At 39.7% G+C, this 19,102-nt stretch overlaps 3 protein-coding genes across 3 annotated transcripts; 2 read left to right on the plus strand and 1 right to left on the minus strand.

The window, feature by feature from the left end:
* Positions 1–1,427: 1,427 nt before the first annotated feature.
* LOC126612073 (amino acid transporter AVT1I-like) lies at positions 1,428–6,287 on the plus strand. Its single transcript, XM_050280376.1, has 4 exons — positions 1,428–2,081; positions 4,357–4,518; positions 5,031–5,638; positions 5,720–6,287. Exons 1-4 carry the CDS (start codon positions 1,964–1,966, stop codon positions 6,233–6,235), a joined length of 1,404 nt encoding a protein of 467 aa, XP_050136333.1. The 5' UTR covers positions 1,428–1,963; the 3' UTR covers positions 6,236–6,287.
* Positions 6,288–6,517: 230 nt separating this feature from the next.
* LOC126612071 (pentatricopeptide repeat-containing protein At2g36730) lies at positions 6,518–8,279 on the minus strand. The gene has a single exon (XM_050280375.1). The coding sequence runs from the start codon at positions 8,220–8,222 to the stop codon at positions 6,705–6,707; it is 1,518 nt and encodes a 505-aa protein (XP_050136332.1). The 5' UTR covers positions 8,223–8,279; the 3' UTR covers positions 6,518–6,704.
* A 9,482-nt stretch (positions 8,280–17,761) lies between these two features.
* LOC126612022 (protein DMP9-like) lies at positions 17,762–18,645 on the plus strand. Its single transcript, XM_050280316.1, has one exon. The coding sequence runs from the start codon at positions 17,808–17,810 to the stop codon at positions 18,513–18,515; it is 708 nt and encodes a 235-aa protein (XP_050136273.1). The 5' UTR covers positions 17,762–17,807; the 3' UTR covers positions 18,516–18,645.
* The last annotated feature ends 457 nt before the right edge of the window (positions 18,646–19,102 follow it).

Genomic DNA, 19,102 nt, shown 5'->3' on the forward strand with positions numbered 1-19,102 from the left:
AAATAGAATTTAAAAATAGAAGTTATAGGAAAAAAAATTGTAAAAATAAAAAAAATAAAAAATAAAACTGTAAATAAAAATTAATGGCTAGCTGACGTCAGCTAGTCGTTGCATTTGAAAATTTGGCCTAGAATTCCTGTTGCTTATATTCGACAGGAATGCTCAATTTTCTAGTCCAGCCCGGGGCTGGCTGGCTGGCTGGCTGGATCATTTGCCCCAGCCGATTGACCCTTTGACCCTTTTTTGTTCAATGAGGCCCACCCCACGATCCCTTTGGCCTAGCCTTCGGTTGAAGACGATTTTCGGGTGTTTTTCGGCCCTCTGGTCCTTTAGACCCTTCGGTTTGAGATGGTATTAGATATCAGTTCCTTTATGACTCACCTGGACCTATTTGTAAATGTTTAGAGTAGGACCTCCTTAGAACATTTCCGGTTGTTTTGGTAGATCAAGACGGAATTGTTAGAGCCGATGTTCCTTAAGAAAGGGCAGAACTTAAATATAGTGTTGAACAAGTAGGTGTAACTGTTGAGTTCTATGGCGGTGAACTCAACGGAGTAGTTATAATGATCCCGCCACTATGAAAAAATATGTTAGACGTGCTCAATTGGGTGAGATTTTTTAATTAGATCATGCTATGTTGAAATCCGATGGTGTTTTTCTTAGCAGTCCAAGGGATTGGTTTACTTTTGGACATGCTTCATTTGCTTTGCTCTTCTTTTTCAGACACATTTGGCATGATGCTAGAACTTTGTTTGAAAATGTTTTTGTTCGATCCAGATTTAGATGCTCAAGTTAAATTGGAGCATTCTAAAAACTTGGAGATCCAACTATTAAGAAGACAAGCAGTCTGATACAATAAGCTTGTGGCCCATCATATGTTGTTTTCCCTTGGGCTTAGCTACAATTATTCCAGAAAGAGCAAAACATACAAGCATGTTCCATCAACGTGTGTACAACCATTCTTCTATCTATTCCTAACTTTTTTAGTCTCAAAACGACAAAAAAGGTAAAAGAAAAAAGCAAATAGAAATTGCTAAATATTGCTAATGATTGAACTAGTGGGATTAATTGAACATATATGTAGCAACTGGCAACTAGTACTCTCCCACATACGAGTTTTCAATGAAAATCCAACCCTATCAGCTAGATTTTCTTTTCCAGATCAACACGATACGATACCTATCCTTATCCTTTCAGCATATAACAAATTATATAATCCAGGCTTTAACTTTTTCTCTACAGTACAATAATTTTATTTTATGATAAATGATGTTAAATATGATTCATGCATGTTGAGTGATGTTATTAAATTTAAACTTAATTGAACATGACTGACACACTTCAGTATTAATCAACTATTTACATATGAACTATATCATTTACTCTTATTATAATTCGTGAATTAATAATATACGACTGTCACATTAAAAAAAAAAATTCTCAATATCATTCAAAATCCATGATTGTCATACCACATCATTGTTTTGATGATGTGGTGCAGCAGTGATTGGGGGCCTTGAGCCTTGTTTGTGGGGTGTTTTCAAGCGGAATTGGATCCTTTCTTGAGCACAAGGAGTGAATCTTCCTGACCAACACATATGGACCGTTATATAAAAATCCAACGGCTACAAACAGGAGATCCATTTAAAGTTATAATAATATCGTTTGATGAAAATCCAACGGCCCACTTGTGTTAAGGATCCGCTCCTTGTGCTCAGAAGATGATCCAATTCCTTTTCCAGCCTCCTCCCAAAGAATGGAGAAGTGGGGTGAGACTGATTCACCAGAGCCATGATTATAGTTGATTAAGTTAAAAATACACTACCCTTTATACATTAATGTGTATGAAGTGTGCAATGTCCAGGTTTTTCTTCTTCCTTTAGAGCCGCCCATCAAAGCAAACAACTTACAGTCTTTTCTTTGTCTCTTTCTGTGTCTATTTGTGTCCCTCTGAATCTGGGTCATGGAGGCGGGAAACCGTGATGGATTTCTCCTGCATGAAAACCACGACAAATTACATGACGATGACGTGCGCACCTCATTTTACACGGCTTGCTCTAATGGACTAAATGACTTTTCAGGTACGTTCTTCGTCTTGATCCGCTTTCTGTTCGGAAGTGAGCATCAAATTCAAAATCAATAAGCAATAATAAGAGAGATCGAGTTGATCTAAATTTATGTTTTCGTTCAAACCCTAGCTGGTTTGGGTTTTTCTTTTGGGACATTATTTCATCACAATTATTTTCTTTTGGGAACTTTAATGAAAAATTTCCAGTATTGTTCATTTTAACGAAAAATCATATTTTTACACTAAAAAATTAATTCTGATACTATTCATTTATTCTTTATTTTGTTCTTATCGTTAAAACTTAAAATTTTCAAATCATTTTTATTAGTTTTCCTTTTTCTTTTTCTGCTTATCTATGAAATTTGAGGACGGCAAAAAATAAACATGCATGAGTATGTAGGAGAAATGTTTTTTTTTTTTGCTCTCTTTGTTTGTAGATAAATGCTAAAGATATTCTTTCAAAAGTGAAATTTTCCATAGATTATCTGCTAAATAACATTTTATTTGCATTGGGACTCCTGATCCCTTTGGAATCTTTGATTTGCAGATCCACAGACTGGACGAAATTTTATAAAGCCATTATTTGATTTAATTTTTCTTCCATGACTAGTTTAAAGTAGTGCATGCAGCACGCCTAATGAGGCTTCTGACCTAATTGTTTTTATTAATCTAAACACAGATATGAAAAAAAAAAAAACAAACAAAGAGAGAGAGAGAGAGAGAGAGAGAGAGAGAGAGAGAGAGAAAGATATCATGTGTTTGAAAAAGAAGTAAGGTAGGTAGCTTCACCAACCCACTATACTCCCTTTATATCCAATGAAAAGGGTTTTGTATCCAAATGTCAGCCTCTTTTTGGAGTCAAGAACTGCATATAGCTGCACTGCAAGAGCAACTTGAATTATATGAGTAGAATACAATGTTAGACCATCTCTAACCAAACGAGAATCAGATGCTCGTTTTAGTCATATGATCCTCTAAGATATTAATATTTTAATAAATATTACATTATCATATTTGCCTTCATCTCCAACCGAGCGCCAAAAGGCCATATGGCTCGTTTTAGCCCTATCACAAAAATCGTCTCCAACCGAGGGTCAAATATAATTTATTATTTAAATTTAATGTTATTTAATGTTGTTTCATGTTACTTAATTTAATTTAATGTTGTATAATGGCTTAGGAAGGTATAGGAAAAAATAGAATTGTTAAAAAAAAAAATTTAATTTGTAAACAAAAAAAAGGCCTACCATTCCTGTCAGATATAATCGATAGGAATAAGTACAATTCTGTTGGATATAACCGACAAAAATAATGAAAATTCTGGCTAGCCCGGGGCTAGCTGGCTGAGTTGGGCCAGCCGGTTGGTTCTTTGACCCTTTTTTGTTCAGTATGGTCCACGAGCCATTTGACTTAGCCCTTGATTAGAGACGATTTTCAAACTATTTTTAACCCTCTTGACCCTTTAGACTCGGTTGGAGGCTCCCAGAATATTGGCTTTTATACAGCAGCAGAGTTGGCATGATACAATAAATTATTCAACCTTCCATCTGTTTTTCTATTACTGTTTACAAATTATGTTGCACATGCTGTTCTGTTGTTTTCATATAAAAATTATCAGTGGCAAAGATAAGTCTCTTTCAATAATAACGTAAGTGGTGGTCTTCCTCAGTCTGCACGTCAGTTTTGATTGAGGAGAAAGACTTACATGAAATGGGTTTATAGTTATGTGGTGTGTTTTTTTTCAGTAATGCATTATTATGTGTAAATTTTTTTCTACATGACAATGTATTACTAAATTGGAAAATTATGTGACTATGAATTCATTCCATGTAAGTTGTTCTCTCGATCAAAGGCCAAAATCTTGTAATTAAGCCTTCTGTTATATATTATTATAACTTCCACCGAATTAACTTAATGAATTTTAATGAGGAGAAAACAAAAACAGTACACAATTTGAAAACTATTTCTAAAACTCCATATATATACACATATCACTACCCCTGTTTACACATATTGCACGTGTCTGGATTCATTGTTGCTCTTCCTTCTGTTATATATTATTATAACTTCCACCGAATTAACTTAATGAATTTTATTAAGGAGAAAACAAAAACAGTACACAATTAGAAAACTATTTCTAAAACTCCATATATATACACATATCACTACCCCTGCTTACACATATTGCATGTGTCTGGATTCATTGTTGCTCTTCACTCCTAGTTCTTTTGACAACTCTCTCTCTCTCTCTCTCTCTCTCTCTCTCTCCATGGATGCTGATCCTTTAGAAAAATCATCATCCTTGAGCTTGCCTCTTATTCTTGGTGAGGGGCAGCATGAGCAAGCTGGAGGCAAGGTAGTAGAAGAAGTAGAGTCAAGCTTTCATCACCAAACTACAGCCACAACCTCCTTCCTCAAAACCTGTTTCAATGGACTCAATGCACTCTCAGGTAATTATCTACTTCTTAATTAATTATGTCAAATTCGTCTTCTCAAATTATTGTTATTTTTTTAAATAAGCTTAATTAAGGCATAAACTTATCATCTTAACAACTTTTTTGGTGTTCCTTGCTAGAATATATTGCCTCTTCATTTTGCACTCAGCAAGTTTAGTTATGAACAAATTTATTTTATTTTTCATACTGTTAGTCTGATGATAGCTAACCTCATCTGAGACTATAGATGGTGATTTTCACACTCTTGTTTTCTCCTTTTTGCACCTCTCCTTTTTCTTTGGTCCCTTGATTCTCCTTTGATTTATTCAATCTAAAGGCTAGAAAAACGAAGAGTGGATTTGGAGAAAAGTGGGGTGTGAAAATCACAACCCAGGTTCATGTGGAACCATGACATCTGATCTGTGTATGATTTCATATCGTTACATTTGCATTTAAAATGTTCTTCACTTCTAGCTCAAGAAAAGTAAGGTTTTAATGCCCAAAATTGTGCTCTTTTCGGTTTTCAGGAGTAGGAATACTGTCAGTTCCTTATGCACTAGCATCAGGAGGATGGCTAAGCTTGATCTTCCTTTTCTTAATTGCGGCTTCAGCCTTCTACTCGGGTTTGTTAATCCAGAGATGCATGGATGTGGATTCTGATATAAGAACTTATCCGGACATAGGTGAACGCGCATTCGGGAAGAAGGGAAGAATACTGCTGTCGATTGTCATGAATGTAGAACTGTACTTGGTTGCAACGGGGTTCCTAATTTTGGAAGGAGATAACTTAAACAATTTATTTCCTGGCGTAGAATTAGACGTGGCCGGATTAAGAATTGGCGGAGAACAGTGCTTTATAATTGTTGTTGCCCTCATTATTCTGCCAACAGTTTGGTTAGATAACCTGAGCCTTCTTTCTTACGTATCTGCAAGTGGAGTTTTAGCCTCTGCCATCATCCTCGGTTCGATTTTGTGGACTGGTGCCTTTGAAGGAATTGGATTTCATGAAGAGGGCACACCACTGAAGTGGAATGGAATCCCTACGGCTATTAGCTTGTACGCGTTTTGTTACTGCGCGCATCCGGTGTTCCCGACCCTCTACACTTCAATGAAAAACAAACGCCAGTTCTCCAATGTAAGCAGAAACTTGTTACCAAGTGACATTCATTCTATTTTGTTTCAGGATTTTTATCAATCTGTTGTTTCCTTGTTGCAGGTTCTTCTCCTGTGCTTCATCTTGTGCACCATCTGTTACGCATCAATGGCAGTTTTCGGGTACCTAATGTTTGGATCTACGGTTCAATCACAAATAACTTTAAATCTCCCAACACACAAAATCAGCTCAAAAGTCGCGATATACACCACGCTGATCAATCCCATATCCAAATATGCTTTGATGGTTACACCAATTGTGAATGCTGCAAAGAAGAGGTTCCCGAGTCACTACAACAAGAGACTCATCAGCATGCTAGCCAGCACCACCTTGGTGACGAGCACCGTTATAGTAGCTTTGGCTATACCATTTTTCGCTTATCTCATGTCACTTGTCGGAGCATTTTTTAGTGTAACAGCTTCGATTATATTGCCGGGCTTGTGCTACCTTAAAATTTCTGGTATTTATCGACGCCTCGGATGTGAGATGTTGATGATAGGGCTTATATTACCACTGAGTGCTGCAGTTGTAGTATTCGGCACTTACACATCTCTAGTAGATATAATAGGGCACTTGTAAACGGATTCTCTTTGTGGCCAATATATTTGTTTCGGTGGCAGTTTTCAAATTCGTTCCTCCTTTCTTTCGGGATAGTGTATCTACAAGCTGCTGCAGTTTGTACCAATCTGCATAGAATGATAAAACAGACTCAGAGTTTGAGAGGTCTAGGATTTGTAAACAAGAGTGTTTTTAGTTATTGAAACTACAGATGCTTCCTTTATTTTGTTTCTTTGGGATCGAAAGGGCTTCTTTATCGAAGAAATTCATTTGATTAACGATCAAATAACTCGGAGAAGACCCTTTCCAGAATGTAATGCATTACATCTAATATGATTGAAAATTCATCGTTTCTTCGATTCTACAAATCACAATTCGAGATACACAGAGGAATATTATCCATGACGGACAACACTTTCGAAAAATCAGCAATGTGCTATTCCATTAATGAATTTTGAAATAGAAGAGGTTACATGATTACTGATTTTGATTACATGTTAACCAACTTCATGTGCAAGCTCAATACATCTAGTATCTGGTAGACATCCTCATAATCAGCTTGGGAATCAAAGCCAGAAAAGAACTTATGGACAGACCCGCCTAACTCAACGCAACTCTCCCCCGCCATCTTCTTCATTTGTCTTTCTTTCATAACCATCCTCAAATTTGCGGCTTTGTCCCACATCCCAACTTCGGCAAACATGTTCGCGGCCATCACAAGATTCCCACCCCTCTTTGGCTCCAGTTCAAGCAACTTCTCTCTTACTTTGTTTCCTACCCCTTTGTTATCCTTGGCACTATGAGTAGTGCATGCACTAAGCAATGTTCTCCATATAACGGGATTGGGGTCAAGGGGCATGCTCATCATGAAGCTATAAGCCTCGTTGAGACGGCCAGCACGACCTAAGATATCCACCATGGCACCATAGTGCACCATCATGGGTGTAATCCCATGTACGTGTTCCATATCATTAAAGAATCGGTACCCATCCTCCACCAGTCCAGCATGGCTACAAGCACAGAGAACCCCAAGAAAGGTGACGTAATTCGGGTTTATTGGTGAGCTCAGCATCTTCGGGAAAAGTTCAAGGGCTTCCTTGGCAAACCCATGCTGTGCTAACCCTACAATCATGGCACTCCACGTCCACACATTCCGCGTCTCCATCTTATCGAAAACTATCCTAGCATAACCCAAAGCCCCAGACTTTGCATACATGTCCACAAGTGCAGTACCCAACTGACAATTCAAAGCCAACCCTCTTACAATTACTTGGGAATGAACCCATCTCCCAATGCTCAAGTTCCCAAGCTCCGAGGATGCGTTCAACACAACCACCATCGTAGTCTCATCCGGCTCAAACCCACAATCCCTCATCTTCACAAAGTATTCAATCCCCTCGTTGAACCAGAAATTCTCAATGCAAGCGGTTATAACCGCATTCCACGAAACAACACTTCTCTCAAACATTTCATCAAACACTTTCCGCGCATCCTTAATTTTCTTACACTCACCATAAAAATGAACCAGATTGTTCTGAACATACACATCACAGTCCAACCCACACTTCACAACTCCCACATGCACTTGCTTCCCTTCTTTCAGTGCAGCGGCCGAAGCGCAGCACTTGATCAGGAAAGGGAACGTCAGCAGGTGGGGTCGAACACCGCTGTGGAGCATCACGCGAAAGACCCAGATGGCCTCTCGGGGGGAGTCGCTGGAGGCATAGCCGCGGATGAGGAAGTTCCATGACGACGGCGGTGAGGACTCAGAGTGGCGGAGGAGGGTTCGGGCGTAGGCGAAGTTTTTGGCGGGAGAGAGGGCGCAGAAGCGGACGAGCTGGGTGAGGAGAAAGTGGTCTTTTCGAAAGCCGGAGACTTGGATTTGGGCGTGGATCTGAGAGAGGTGTTTGAAGGTTGAGCAGAGGCTGAGGAGGTGGAGACATTGCTGCTTTTTGGAGCCAAAGTTTGAATTACAGTTATTGGCGGTTGGGATTGGAAGCCGAACCATGCATTTGGATTTGGGGATTGGGATTTAGGGAGAAGTCTCGGCATATAACAAAGTAAAAAGCAATAGTGTAGGTTAAAGTTTAAGAGGCTTTTAACGAAACACTTTTAGTACTATTTATTTTAACGAAAAAAAATATTTTACTCTAAAAAGTCACTTCTTATACTATTCACTTACAACATCTTTTTGTCATTTTGATTAAAACTCAAAGTTTTTTTAGCCATTTTCATTAGTTTTTCTTTAGGTTTAAGAGAATTGTTATTGACACTCCAAAAATCTCATTTGACACTCCAAACTTTTTAAAACTAGAAAGAAAAATACACTTTTGAAGAGTGTATAATGAGATTTTTTGAATGCTAATAATAGTTTCCAAAGCTTAGTTCAGAAAAATTATTGAGATATTACATTTTTGTATCATTTGATGGGACGTGATGTGTACATATCACATCAATTATCAAATGTATCTTATTGGACGATAGTTATATGCATCACTTGCCACATGAAATAGTACACTAATATGGTCTAAAATCGTGGAGAGATTTTTCAGTGTGCTGAGAACACCACACGGTACGCCAAGTGTCATAATACAACTGATTGGATATTTGAAAAAAAAAATTACAACTACTTGTATTTTAACACTTGGTGTATCGAGCCGTGTTTCCGGCATACGGAAAAAATTCTCAAATTGTGGTCTCCCTTGAGAAACACCAATTGTATTGTTACATTTGGTTTACCAAACCGTGTTCCCGATATACTGAAAAATCTCTCCTACCTAGCATTACTTTTTTGATAATTCCAAAATCATGCATTGAGTTTGAGATGTGTATTTTTTTATATTAACAAACGATATTATCTACACTAAGGGAGTAGGGGAATGGATTAAGTCTCACACTGGACTAATAATAATGTAGTTCAAATTCGCCTTTAGCGAGAATCGAACCTAAAATCTTTACTTACAAGTGAGAAAAACATATCACTAACTAGATCGTAATACTAAGTAGTTGTATTGAGATTTGTATTAACTTGTCTACATGACAATGCTTTAGAATACTCTTAGAGCAGTTCCACTGGAGGTGGATAGCCCAGCACCTTGTCTAAAATCAAGGCCAGCACACTGTCAATTTACTCCACCCCTTCAACTTGACTGGCCCCCAGCCCAAGCTGGTCTCTGGGCCAGCCTAAAATAGACTGACCAAGAAGCCGGGCTGTTTGCCTGGCGCGTGCATTTCACAGGGCCGTGGCGCGAGTGCCCGATAGCTTTTCAGAGGTGGGACCCCTGTCACAGGCGCACTCAAAACTCACCACAAGTAGGCGACGTGGCTCACTTTCTGCCGTTGGATTTCCAACGGCTATTTTTTCTAGACCGTTGGATTTCCAATGGTAAAAAAATAATAATTTTTACTTTTAAAATAGACCGTCCAATCACAGATCAATGGTCCACATTTTTTTCACAAAAAATTAAAAAAATTAAAAAAATAAGCCCAACGATAAGAAATATGACCATTGGCCACGTGGCAACTCCCTGGCTCTTGGATTTGAATATTTTTCAAATCCAACGGTCCAGATTAATTAACTATATTAAAATTTATTAAAAAATACAGAAAAATTATTAAAAAATACATAAAATTTTTAAAAATGTTATTTTTTTTCTATAAATACCTAACCCTCATCTTCCACCTTTACACCACATTTCAATATTTTCTACACTTTAAGAGAGAAAAATGTCTTCGTGGAAGCTCATTGAAGATGTTACGTTGTGTGAATGTTGGGTTCACACTACTCATGACCCGATTATGGGTAATGAGATGGATAAGCGAGAAATGTGGAGTAAAATTACGAAAACGTTTTGTGATGTACATGGAAAAGACGCCAGAACTAGTCAAGGTCTTCAAGGTCGTTGGAAAAAAACTCAACGCATCCTTTACTTGTTGGAAAAACGTCATCTTTCATGCTTCCGGTAACCTCCGTAGTGGGACAAGTTTAGCGGATCAGGTGACAATATTTTTATTTATTTTTACGCATTCCACCCACATCAATATTTTGATTTATTTAATTTCGTATGTAATTTTTATGTTATTTCTTATGTAATTTTTATATGCATTCCACCCGCATCAAAATTTTAATTTATTTAATTTCTTATGTAATTTTTATTTAATTTCTTATGTCATTTTTATGTAATTTATATGCATTTCACCCGTATCAATATTTTAATTTATTTATTTGTGTTACACCCGCATTTTTTAACACTATCTTATCCCACATTTTTATAGACACTACAAGCTCAAGCATTCTACAATTCAAAGAACCAGAACAAATCATTCACCAGATGGGAATGTTGGCAAATTGTCAAAGATTGCCCTAAATACAAAATTGTGGTAACCGGTCCAAAAGTTGTCAAGCACGGCGTGGGTCTACATAGTTCGCCAGAACCAGACATAGCCGAACAAGAAGCCGACACATTTCAAGACACGGAGGGACGCCTGAACAAGTGCCCAAGACCCAACCGACTCGTCACTCCCTCAGGCCTCAAGGTAAAAAGGCATCAAAGAAAAAAGGTAGTTCTTCCAAAAATGACTACACTAAATATATGGAGGAACTTGCTCGCCAAGATGAATTGAACATGGCACGGGAAAAGGCTAGAGATGAGGAAAAAGTTGTTGTTATGGCAGCAATAATAGCAGCTACCGAGGCCCGTGATGCGGCGGCTGAGAGACAAAAAGAAATAGTTAATTGAGAGAACGAGCTGGTTAGACAAGCACTTCATCGAGAAAATGAAATGCTTAGAGAAGAAAGGATGGCTCAAGCAGATCGTAACACTATGAGCAAGTCTCTAGTAGGACTGTCTCCGAATTCAAAATATTTTTTGACATTGGAAAAAAGAGATATCGTGCGAAGGAGGCGTGCAAGAGATGAGGAAACAAGTCAAGGGGGTTCTAGCTACACAAATCATAGCAACCAAGATCCTAGCACCACATATCCTAGCTCCAGAGACTTTGTATAATTTTATGTAATTTCTTATTTTTTTAGAATTTTATTTAATTTCTTATGTAATTTTTATGTTTTTTTCTTTTTTTTCTTTTGAACTTTATTTAATTTCTTATGTAATTTTTATGTTTTTTTCTTTTTTTCTTTTGAACTTTATTTATTTTTATTTATTTTATTATGCAATTTTAATGTAATTATTTATTTATTTTTGTACTTTATTTAAACACATGAAATAAGATTACATAAACTCACCAAATAAAATTACATAAACTCACGAAATAAACTTAAAAACAAAACACACTACATAGAATTACATAAACTTAAAAAAAATACACTTTATTTTTCAACCACAAGCCTCATTTTAATTATCTTCACCTTCATGCAATCTCCACTGGTGCTCAATCAAGTCATTCTGGCGGGTTACGTGCCAGTATGGCATTTGCACATCAGTGTACCGCTGAACGATCAATTCATTGTAACGTCCATCACTTTCCAACGGCTCGTGTTGCACGGGATCTTCGGTCCTGTCATGAGCACAGTAGATACATGTTCTTGAGTTGTTCATCGGATCCGGCTCATATTCATCAACGACATCATAATCATACTTGTTTATACCATATTTAGGGCCTCGTATTTAGATCTCGTACAAATACTCAGTGGACTTAAATGTAATTATGGGATAAAGGAAGGGGCAAATATGTAATAAGTGAGGAGTCCTTATTCTATAAAAGGACCCCTCACCCTCACAATTGGGGAGGCCTCACTCTCACTCTCGGAGGCCAATTCCTAGGCCTGAGATCCCCTCTCTCACCCTCAGAAGCTCTCAGAAGCTCTCACCATCTCTCTCTCTATTCCCTCAAATAAATACAGAATCAGTGTGGACGTAGCCCAAACCTTGGGGTGAACCACGATAACTCTTGTGTCATTTACATTACTTGCAGATTCACGGTCGGATTTACGTTGTACCAAGACCATCCGGTTTTGTGCATCAACATTTGGCGCCGTCTGTGGGAAACGATACGAAAAACTATGTCGGTTCTCTCTCAAATTTTCACCTCCGCCGTGAATTTGTAGAAACTTGGGATCAAAATCTACACTCATTCCACATGATCATTGAAATCAACCAGCTCATCAAGTTCCAATTCTCACCTGCTTCTGTGAGGTTCATGAAAAGAGAAGATGTGGAAGAAAATCTCTTAGAACTCAAAGTGGTTTGTTAGTGATGAGGAGGGAGATCAAAACCAAAACTCTGGTGGGTTCATCATCGTGCCCAGGCCCACAAGCCCAATGCTAAAACAACAAGCCTCATCAATTCATTTATCTCGCTCTTAGCTTTCCTGGCATGACCCACTTGGCCAGCATCCTGATCTTGCGACATGGACGACGCCGTCGAGGCATCCAAGAAGACAGTCGAAACTATCTAGTCATCCCGTGAGTTCGCCGTCGAAGGGTCTTGGAATCTCCAGCGATCTCTCCTATCTCAGTGGATCTTTCTCGGCCGTATCAGATCTCTAATTCCAAATAGAAACCCTATGGCGGAAACTCCATCCCAGACGCCGCCGCCGCGGTAATCTGCGTCAAAAGCCGAGACGAAGACTACGGAGTACTGGTGCTACCGTTGCAACAAATGCTTCTCCATTGAAACTGTGGCGAATCTCCCAGATATCGCCTGCCAAGAGTGCAAGAATGGTTTCGTCGACCCGACTCTAGGCTCTCCATTTCCCCAGGTGCTGCGGCTAACCGCTCAAGGGGAGAGGCAGCGAGAAAAGTCAATGACTGATCTGGCTCCGCCTCCGCCAAACAGTAAAAATCGTGGTCGACGGACGACGACTGGAGGACCCAAAAAATCCGAAGGCCCACAACACATTTTTTACACTGTCCGCTGTGTGATTTCAAGATATCGAGCGCCTTCGCCAGCGCCGCCTTCATTTCACCTTCGTTCTTCACCTTCTCGGTGACCGAAGGGATGAAGAGCTCCCATCGCCGGAGAATATCCGTCGATCTCGCAAATATCTATCTGATTTCAATCGCGGTGCTTCTTCTGGCTTTGGAAGGCGAAGCAACGCTGAAGTCTTGGTTAGAGATCTGAACTTGGGCCCGACTCGCCTGAGCAACGCGCCATGTGGCAAGATATCGAGTGTGGCAAAGCTCGTGCGTCGAAGAGTGCACTCGGTGGGACTGGTGACTGTTATTTTCTTCACGAGTTTCTTACAGATGCTTATGCGGAATATGTCATCATCATGATATGGTCTGCAACTATCATGAAATGGGAGAGATTGGAGAAGTGGTGTTGGCGATGCAGGCCAGAATCAACTTGGGTGTTGGTGGGGGAAGCCGAGATCAACTAGCGGAGCTTTACACATCATGCGACGATCAGACGGTGAAGTTGAGGGGAATAGGAGAATGGACCAATTGCTCCAAGACTTTGACTGCTTTTCCACCGCCTCTATTTTCTCCACCAAGAACCAGCAATTGAATAATTAAAGTGGAAAGCAAAAGCAAAGCAAAGTAAAAGAGCAAAGAAGAAAGCATGGCTACCCTTTCAACATGAGATTTGCGGTGGAAAAGAGCAAAGCAGAAAGCATGCTACTCACTGAGATAATTACAAAAGAAAAAGAAAAAGAAAATGGAGGCCCTCCTCGAGAGCACATGGGAGACAATGCAAAAGAAAAAGAAAAAAGTGGTGCAGTCATGGAGGGGTCATGTGCTCACAAAGAAGAAAAGCAAAGACACTGACAAAAGCAATGCTATTGGCAGATTTAGATCAGAATACATTGCGCCTAGCCTACGCAGAAAAAGAAAAAGAAAGTGAAAAGAGAAAGCAAAGGGAAACACACGGGGACACTGCAAAAGCATGGAATAAACACCCCACCAGAATGATGTAATTTATTTTCCTTATCTTTCGGAGACATATGTATAAACCCCATCCGAGGGTAATATGTATAAACCCCATCCGAGGGTAATATGTATAAACCCCATCAGAGGGTTAAAAAAAAAAAAAAAAAAAAAAAGAACAACGACAAGCCCAAAATAAATGGGTTGGACTGGAATGTTGTGGAGGGCGAAGGCCCATAAGCCCAAAATAACACCAACCAGGTGATCAAAAGTACGCCTAGTACTCCAAATCATACATGAGCACTACTCATGTCATTCATACATAACAACATTCATGAGCATCACTCATGTCAATCAACATAAACATTCATGAGCATCACTCATGTCAATCAACATAAACATTCATGAGCATCACTCATATCAATCAACTTCAAAAGCTTCATTTACAGAGCTCTAGCTTCAAAGACTTCATTTACAGAGCTCTAGCTTCAAAAGCTTCATTTACAAGAGCTCTAGCTTCAAAGACTTCATTTACAGAGCTCTACATTCAAAAGCTTCATTTACAAAAGCTCTAGATTCAAAAGCTTCATTTACAGAGCTCTAGCTTCAAAGCTTCACTTGCAAAGCTTCACCTACAAAGCTTCACCTACAAAGCTTCAGTGCAGGGTATACAAATACCACATCCGAACAACCGCCACTTCGGCCCATACATGGATTCAATTTGAAGTCTCCAGCCAACAGACTCTATTGACCGAAGACTTGGGGGACTACATTATGTACCATATATTGGGCCTCAACTGGGCCTCATGAAAAATACTTGGGGGACTCTAGCCCATTATTTATGTATTAAGGAGTGAACCCTTATTCTATAAAAGGGACTCCCTCACTTTCATTGAAAGATCACCCATGATTTATGTATTGAGGAGCGAGCCCTTATTCTATAAAAGGGACTCCCTCACCTTCAAACGCCACAAGCCGAGCCAACCAAGGCAACACAAGCTACAAGCAGAGCGGCCTCGCAACATGTGCTACTTCTAGTTGAGCATCATTTCAGATTGGGCACCGCCTCATATCGAGCATCAGTTCTAGACGACATCTAGTTACTTCGGCCCACACATGGACTGAATTTCAAGTCTCCAGCCAAAAGACTCTCTTGACTGAAGACTTGGGGGACTACTGTTTATACCATATTTAGGGCCTCGTATTTAGATCTCGTACAAATACTCAGGGGACTTAAATGTAATTATGGGATAAAGGAAGGGGCAAATATGTAATAAGTGAGGAGTCCTTATTCTATAAAAGGACCCCTCACCCTCACAATTGGGGGAGGCCTCACTCTCACTCTCAGAGGCCATTTCTGAAGCCTCTCACCCCCTCTCAAAGCTCCTCACATCCCCTAAGCTCTCTCTCCCTCTTCAATAGAGAAACATAATACAATCAGTGTGGACGTAGCCCAAACCTTGGGGTGAACCACGATAACTCTTGTGTCATTTACATTACTTGCAGATTCACGGTCGGATTTACGTTGTTCCAAGACCTCCGGTTTTGTGCATCAACAATACTCATATTCAACAATCATGTTGTGGAGAATAATACATGTCATCATGATGGATCGAAGAGCCTTGACATCAAACAATCTAGCTGCAGCCCTGACAATTGCCCAATGAGCTTGCAGGATACCAAAACAACGCTCGACATCCTTTCTACACCCTTCTTGACATTTTGCGAAGTCTTTTTCCTTTTCAGTCTGTGGATGTGGCACTGTTTTGACAAATGTTGACCACCTTGGGTAAATGCCATCTGCAAGGTAGTATGATCCCTCGTATTGGGTACCATTAACCCAATATGTGCATCTCGGCGAGTTTCCTTGCAGCAGTTCGTCGAACACTGGGGATTGGGCAAGGACATTTAGGTCATTCTGAGCTCCTGGAACACCAAAAAAAGCATGTCAAATCCATGTATCAAATGAAGCCACCGCTTCCAAAATGATGCTTTTGGCTCATTTTCTGTCGCCATAAGCTCCTTGCCACACATTTGAACAGTTTTTCCAAGTCCAGTGCATGCAGTTGATGCTTCCAATCATGTCAGGGAAGCCTCGCATCTCACCCTTCCTCAGAAGCCTTCGCATGTCCCTTGGCGTGGGTGTCCGGAGGTACTCATTGGTGTAGAGGGCTTCAATTGCAGAGCAAAACCGCATCAGGGACTCCAGAACAGTTGTTTTTCCCATCCTCGCGATCTCATCCCCTTGATCTGCAAATGCTCCATATGCAAGCATTCGCAAGGATGCCGTAATTTTTTGCTCGGGAATAAGACCTAGAACATGAAAAGCATCATCTTTTTGCACAAAGTATGGATCATGGTTGCAAATAGCACTCATGATTTTGTCGAACAAATTTCGTTGCATTCTAAAACGACGTCTAAAAACATGATCAGGGAATATGCTGTTGGGAATAAAATAATCCTCCAAGAGATCTTTACCTCGTCTTTCTCTTTTTCTATCGAAATTTGCAGCATGTCTTGATTTGGCTATCTGACCCACGACTTTCATGACACGGCGAGAATGTGAGGCCCTCTGCCTTCTATGGTGATCATCCTTATCCTCCTCCATGAACAAAGCCTCATCTCCAGCTCCACCTTCCTCGAGATTGGCCAATTCTGACTGTTGTGCCAACAACCTTTTCTGTTGCTCCTGCAACTATTTATACACTCTTCTTGAAGAAGACATTGTAATAAGAACTCAAGATTTGAAAACAATGAACAAGGATTCGAAGCTAAAAAGAAGGATTGAGCTTGGTGTGAGGATGGATGTAGAGATGTAGGGTTTATATGGACAAAAAAAAAGAAAAGATGAGGTTCTGGGCAATGCCATGTGGCACTACGTGATTGGTTGAAAATCTTATCGAAATCTTGGCTAAATTATTGTAAACCGGAAGTGACACGTGGCGTGTCGAGATTGGTCGAAAATATTATCGGAAATCTATCCACAAAATAGTACGTTCGGATAATGACACATGGCATGACGTGATTCGTTAAAAATCTTATCGAAATCTTGGCTAAATTATTGTAAGACGGAAGTGACACGTGGCACGTCGGGATTGGTTGAAAATCTTAGCGGAAATCTATTCACAAAATAGTACGTTCGGATAATGACACGTGGCGTGACGAGATTGGTTTAAAATCCAATCCGAAATTAAAACTATTTTATTTTTTTATTCTTTTAGAAAAAAATTAAAAATATTTTAAATGGGCTGGATGCCAGCGCATTTTGTAGGGGTGGAGATCGTTTGTGCCAGCGCATTTTTTCATTGGGTGCCAGCGCATTTTTTTAGGGGTCGAGATGCATTGGCCTATTACTGTTCATTGAAGTCTGTTACTGTTCACTGAAGTGGATAAATGGGCTGAATGCTGGCACAAAGTCCTTAGAGATGGACTTGCTCTTATGAGTCATGACGTTCCAAGAGCATGAAATTTCTTTTTATTAGTCATAGGGGAAATGATCTAATCGTTGTTGTATGCTAACATGGAGAATCAAATTTAAAAACCTCGAATTATTTGAATTATTTTCAGAAAAGCAAAACAGATAATTATATAAACCAGTTAACAGTTCTCCAAATAACCGTTGATGAGTACCTAAATTTTGAATTTTAAACTCCTGACAAAAACCTTTATATATATATATATATATAATTCAGAAACCGTTCCAAAGTGAAAATCCATATTCACAAAACCAATCAATCGAACTTTCCCAGAGAGAGAACAACCGCAAAAATGGACCAAAAGACTGACGGCGTCGGAATCAAAATCTACAATAATGTAGTCTACGGGGATCCACACGACGACGAGGCCACCAAATCTCCACCAAAGCCACCGCAACCTTCTTCTTCATCTCAGCCTCTGCCCCTGCTCCGACTGAACCCGGACCACTTGCACGGCCGTAAACGGCGTGCCGTTGCGAAAGGGGTCCAGAAAACCCTATCCAAGACTTCAATGCTGGCCAACTTTCTTCCCACGGGCACTCTCCTAACCTTTGAAATGGTTCTCCCCGCTATCTACAGAACCGGGGAGTGCACGCGTGTCACCACCATGATGACGTACGGGCTCTTGGGCATGTGCGCCCTCTCATGCTTTTTCTTCCACTTCACGGACAGTTTCCGTGGTCCGGACGGGAAGTTGTACTATGGGTTCGTGACGCAGAAAGGGCTAGCGGTGTTTAAACCGGGCCTGATGGTGGAGGTGCCGAAGGAGGAGAGGTACAAGTTGGGGCTGTCGGACTTCGTTCATGCCATTATGTCCGTCATGGTGTTTGTGGCGATCGCATTTTCGGACCGCCGCGTGACGGACTGTTTGTTTCCGGGGCACGAGAAGGACATGGATGAAGTGATGGAGAGTTTCCCGTTGATGGTGGGAATCGTGTGCAGCGGCTTGTTTCTTGTGTTTCCCAGTACTCGCTACGGGATTGGCTGCATGGCTGCGTGAATGAAGCAGATGCGTAATTCAAGATACAGTTTTATCTGTCCATATATCTGGCACAATAAAAAATCTCTCGTTATATTGATATGTTGTATTACGATTCACTTTGACAATGATTTTGCTTTGAGTAATAGTATATTAAGTTGCAAATTTTAGGCTTTATATATTTGATCGATAGATCATTAGTTGACCTAGGGCATGTGCTTGACTTGATTTCCTCTCCTAATATCGCTTGAATCTTCTTTTATATTTGCAAAAGAAAATCAAAATAATTATCAAATATAACTTATGTTGTAATCATTAATTTTCCTACTCAGTAAATATATGACATATGTTGTAACCATTACCTTGCCTAATTCCCATATTCATGTGAAATAATCATTAATTTACCTTCCAATATTGGTCTAAAAAGTAGTGTACATATCTGGACAATCGAGCATATATAGTTTCTCATCCAAATTAAGGTAGATGAGTTTTAGATATTGATCAACCCACCCATCAATTATATTCTTGTTAAGTTGTTAATATTTCTGAGAAATGGCTAGCGTCAACAAAATTGTATTTTGCATGGCGGTCGTACTGTTTATAACTGT

Source organism: Malus sylvestris, chromosome 17 (genome assembly GCF_916048215.2).
Source record: "Malus sylvestris chromosome 17, drMalSylv7.2, whole genome shotgun sequence".
In the NCBI taxonomy this organism is placed as follows: Eukaryota; Viridiplantae; Streptophyta; class Magnoliopsida; order Rosales; family Rosaceae; genus Malus; species Malus sylvestris.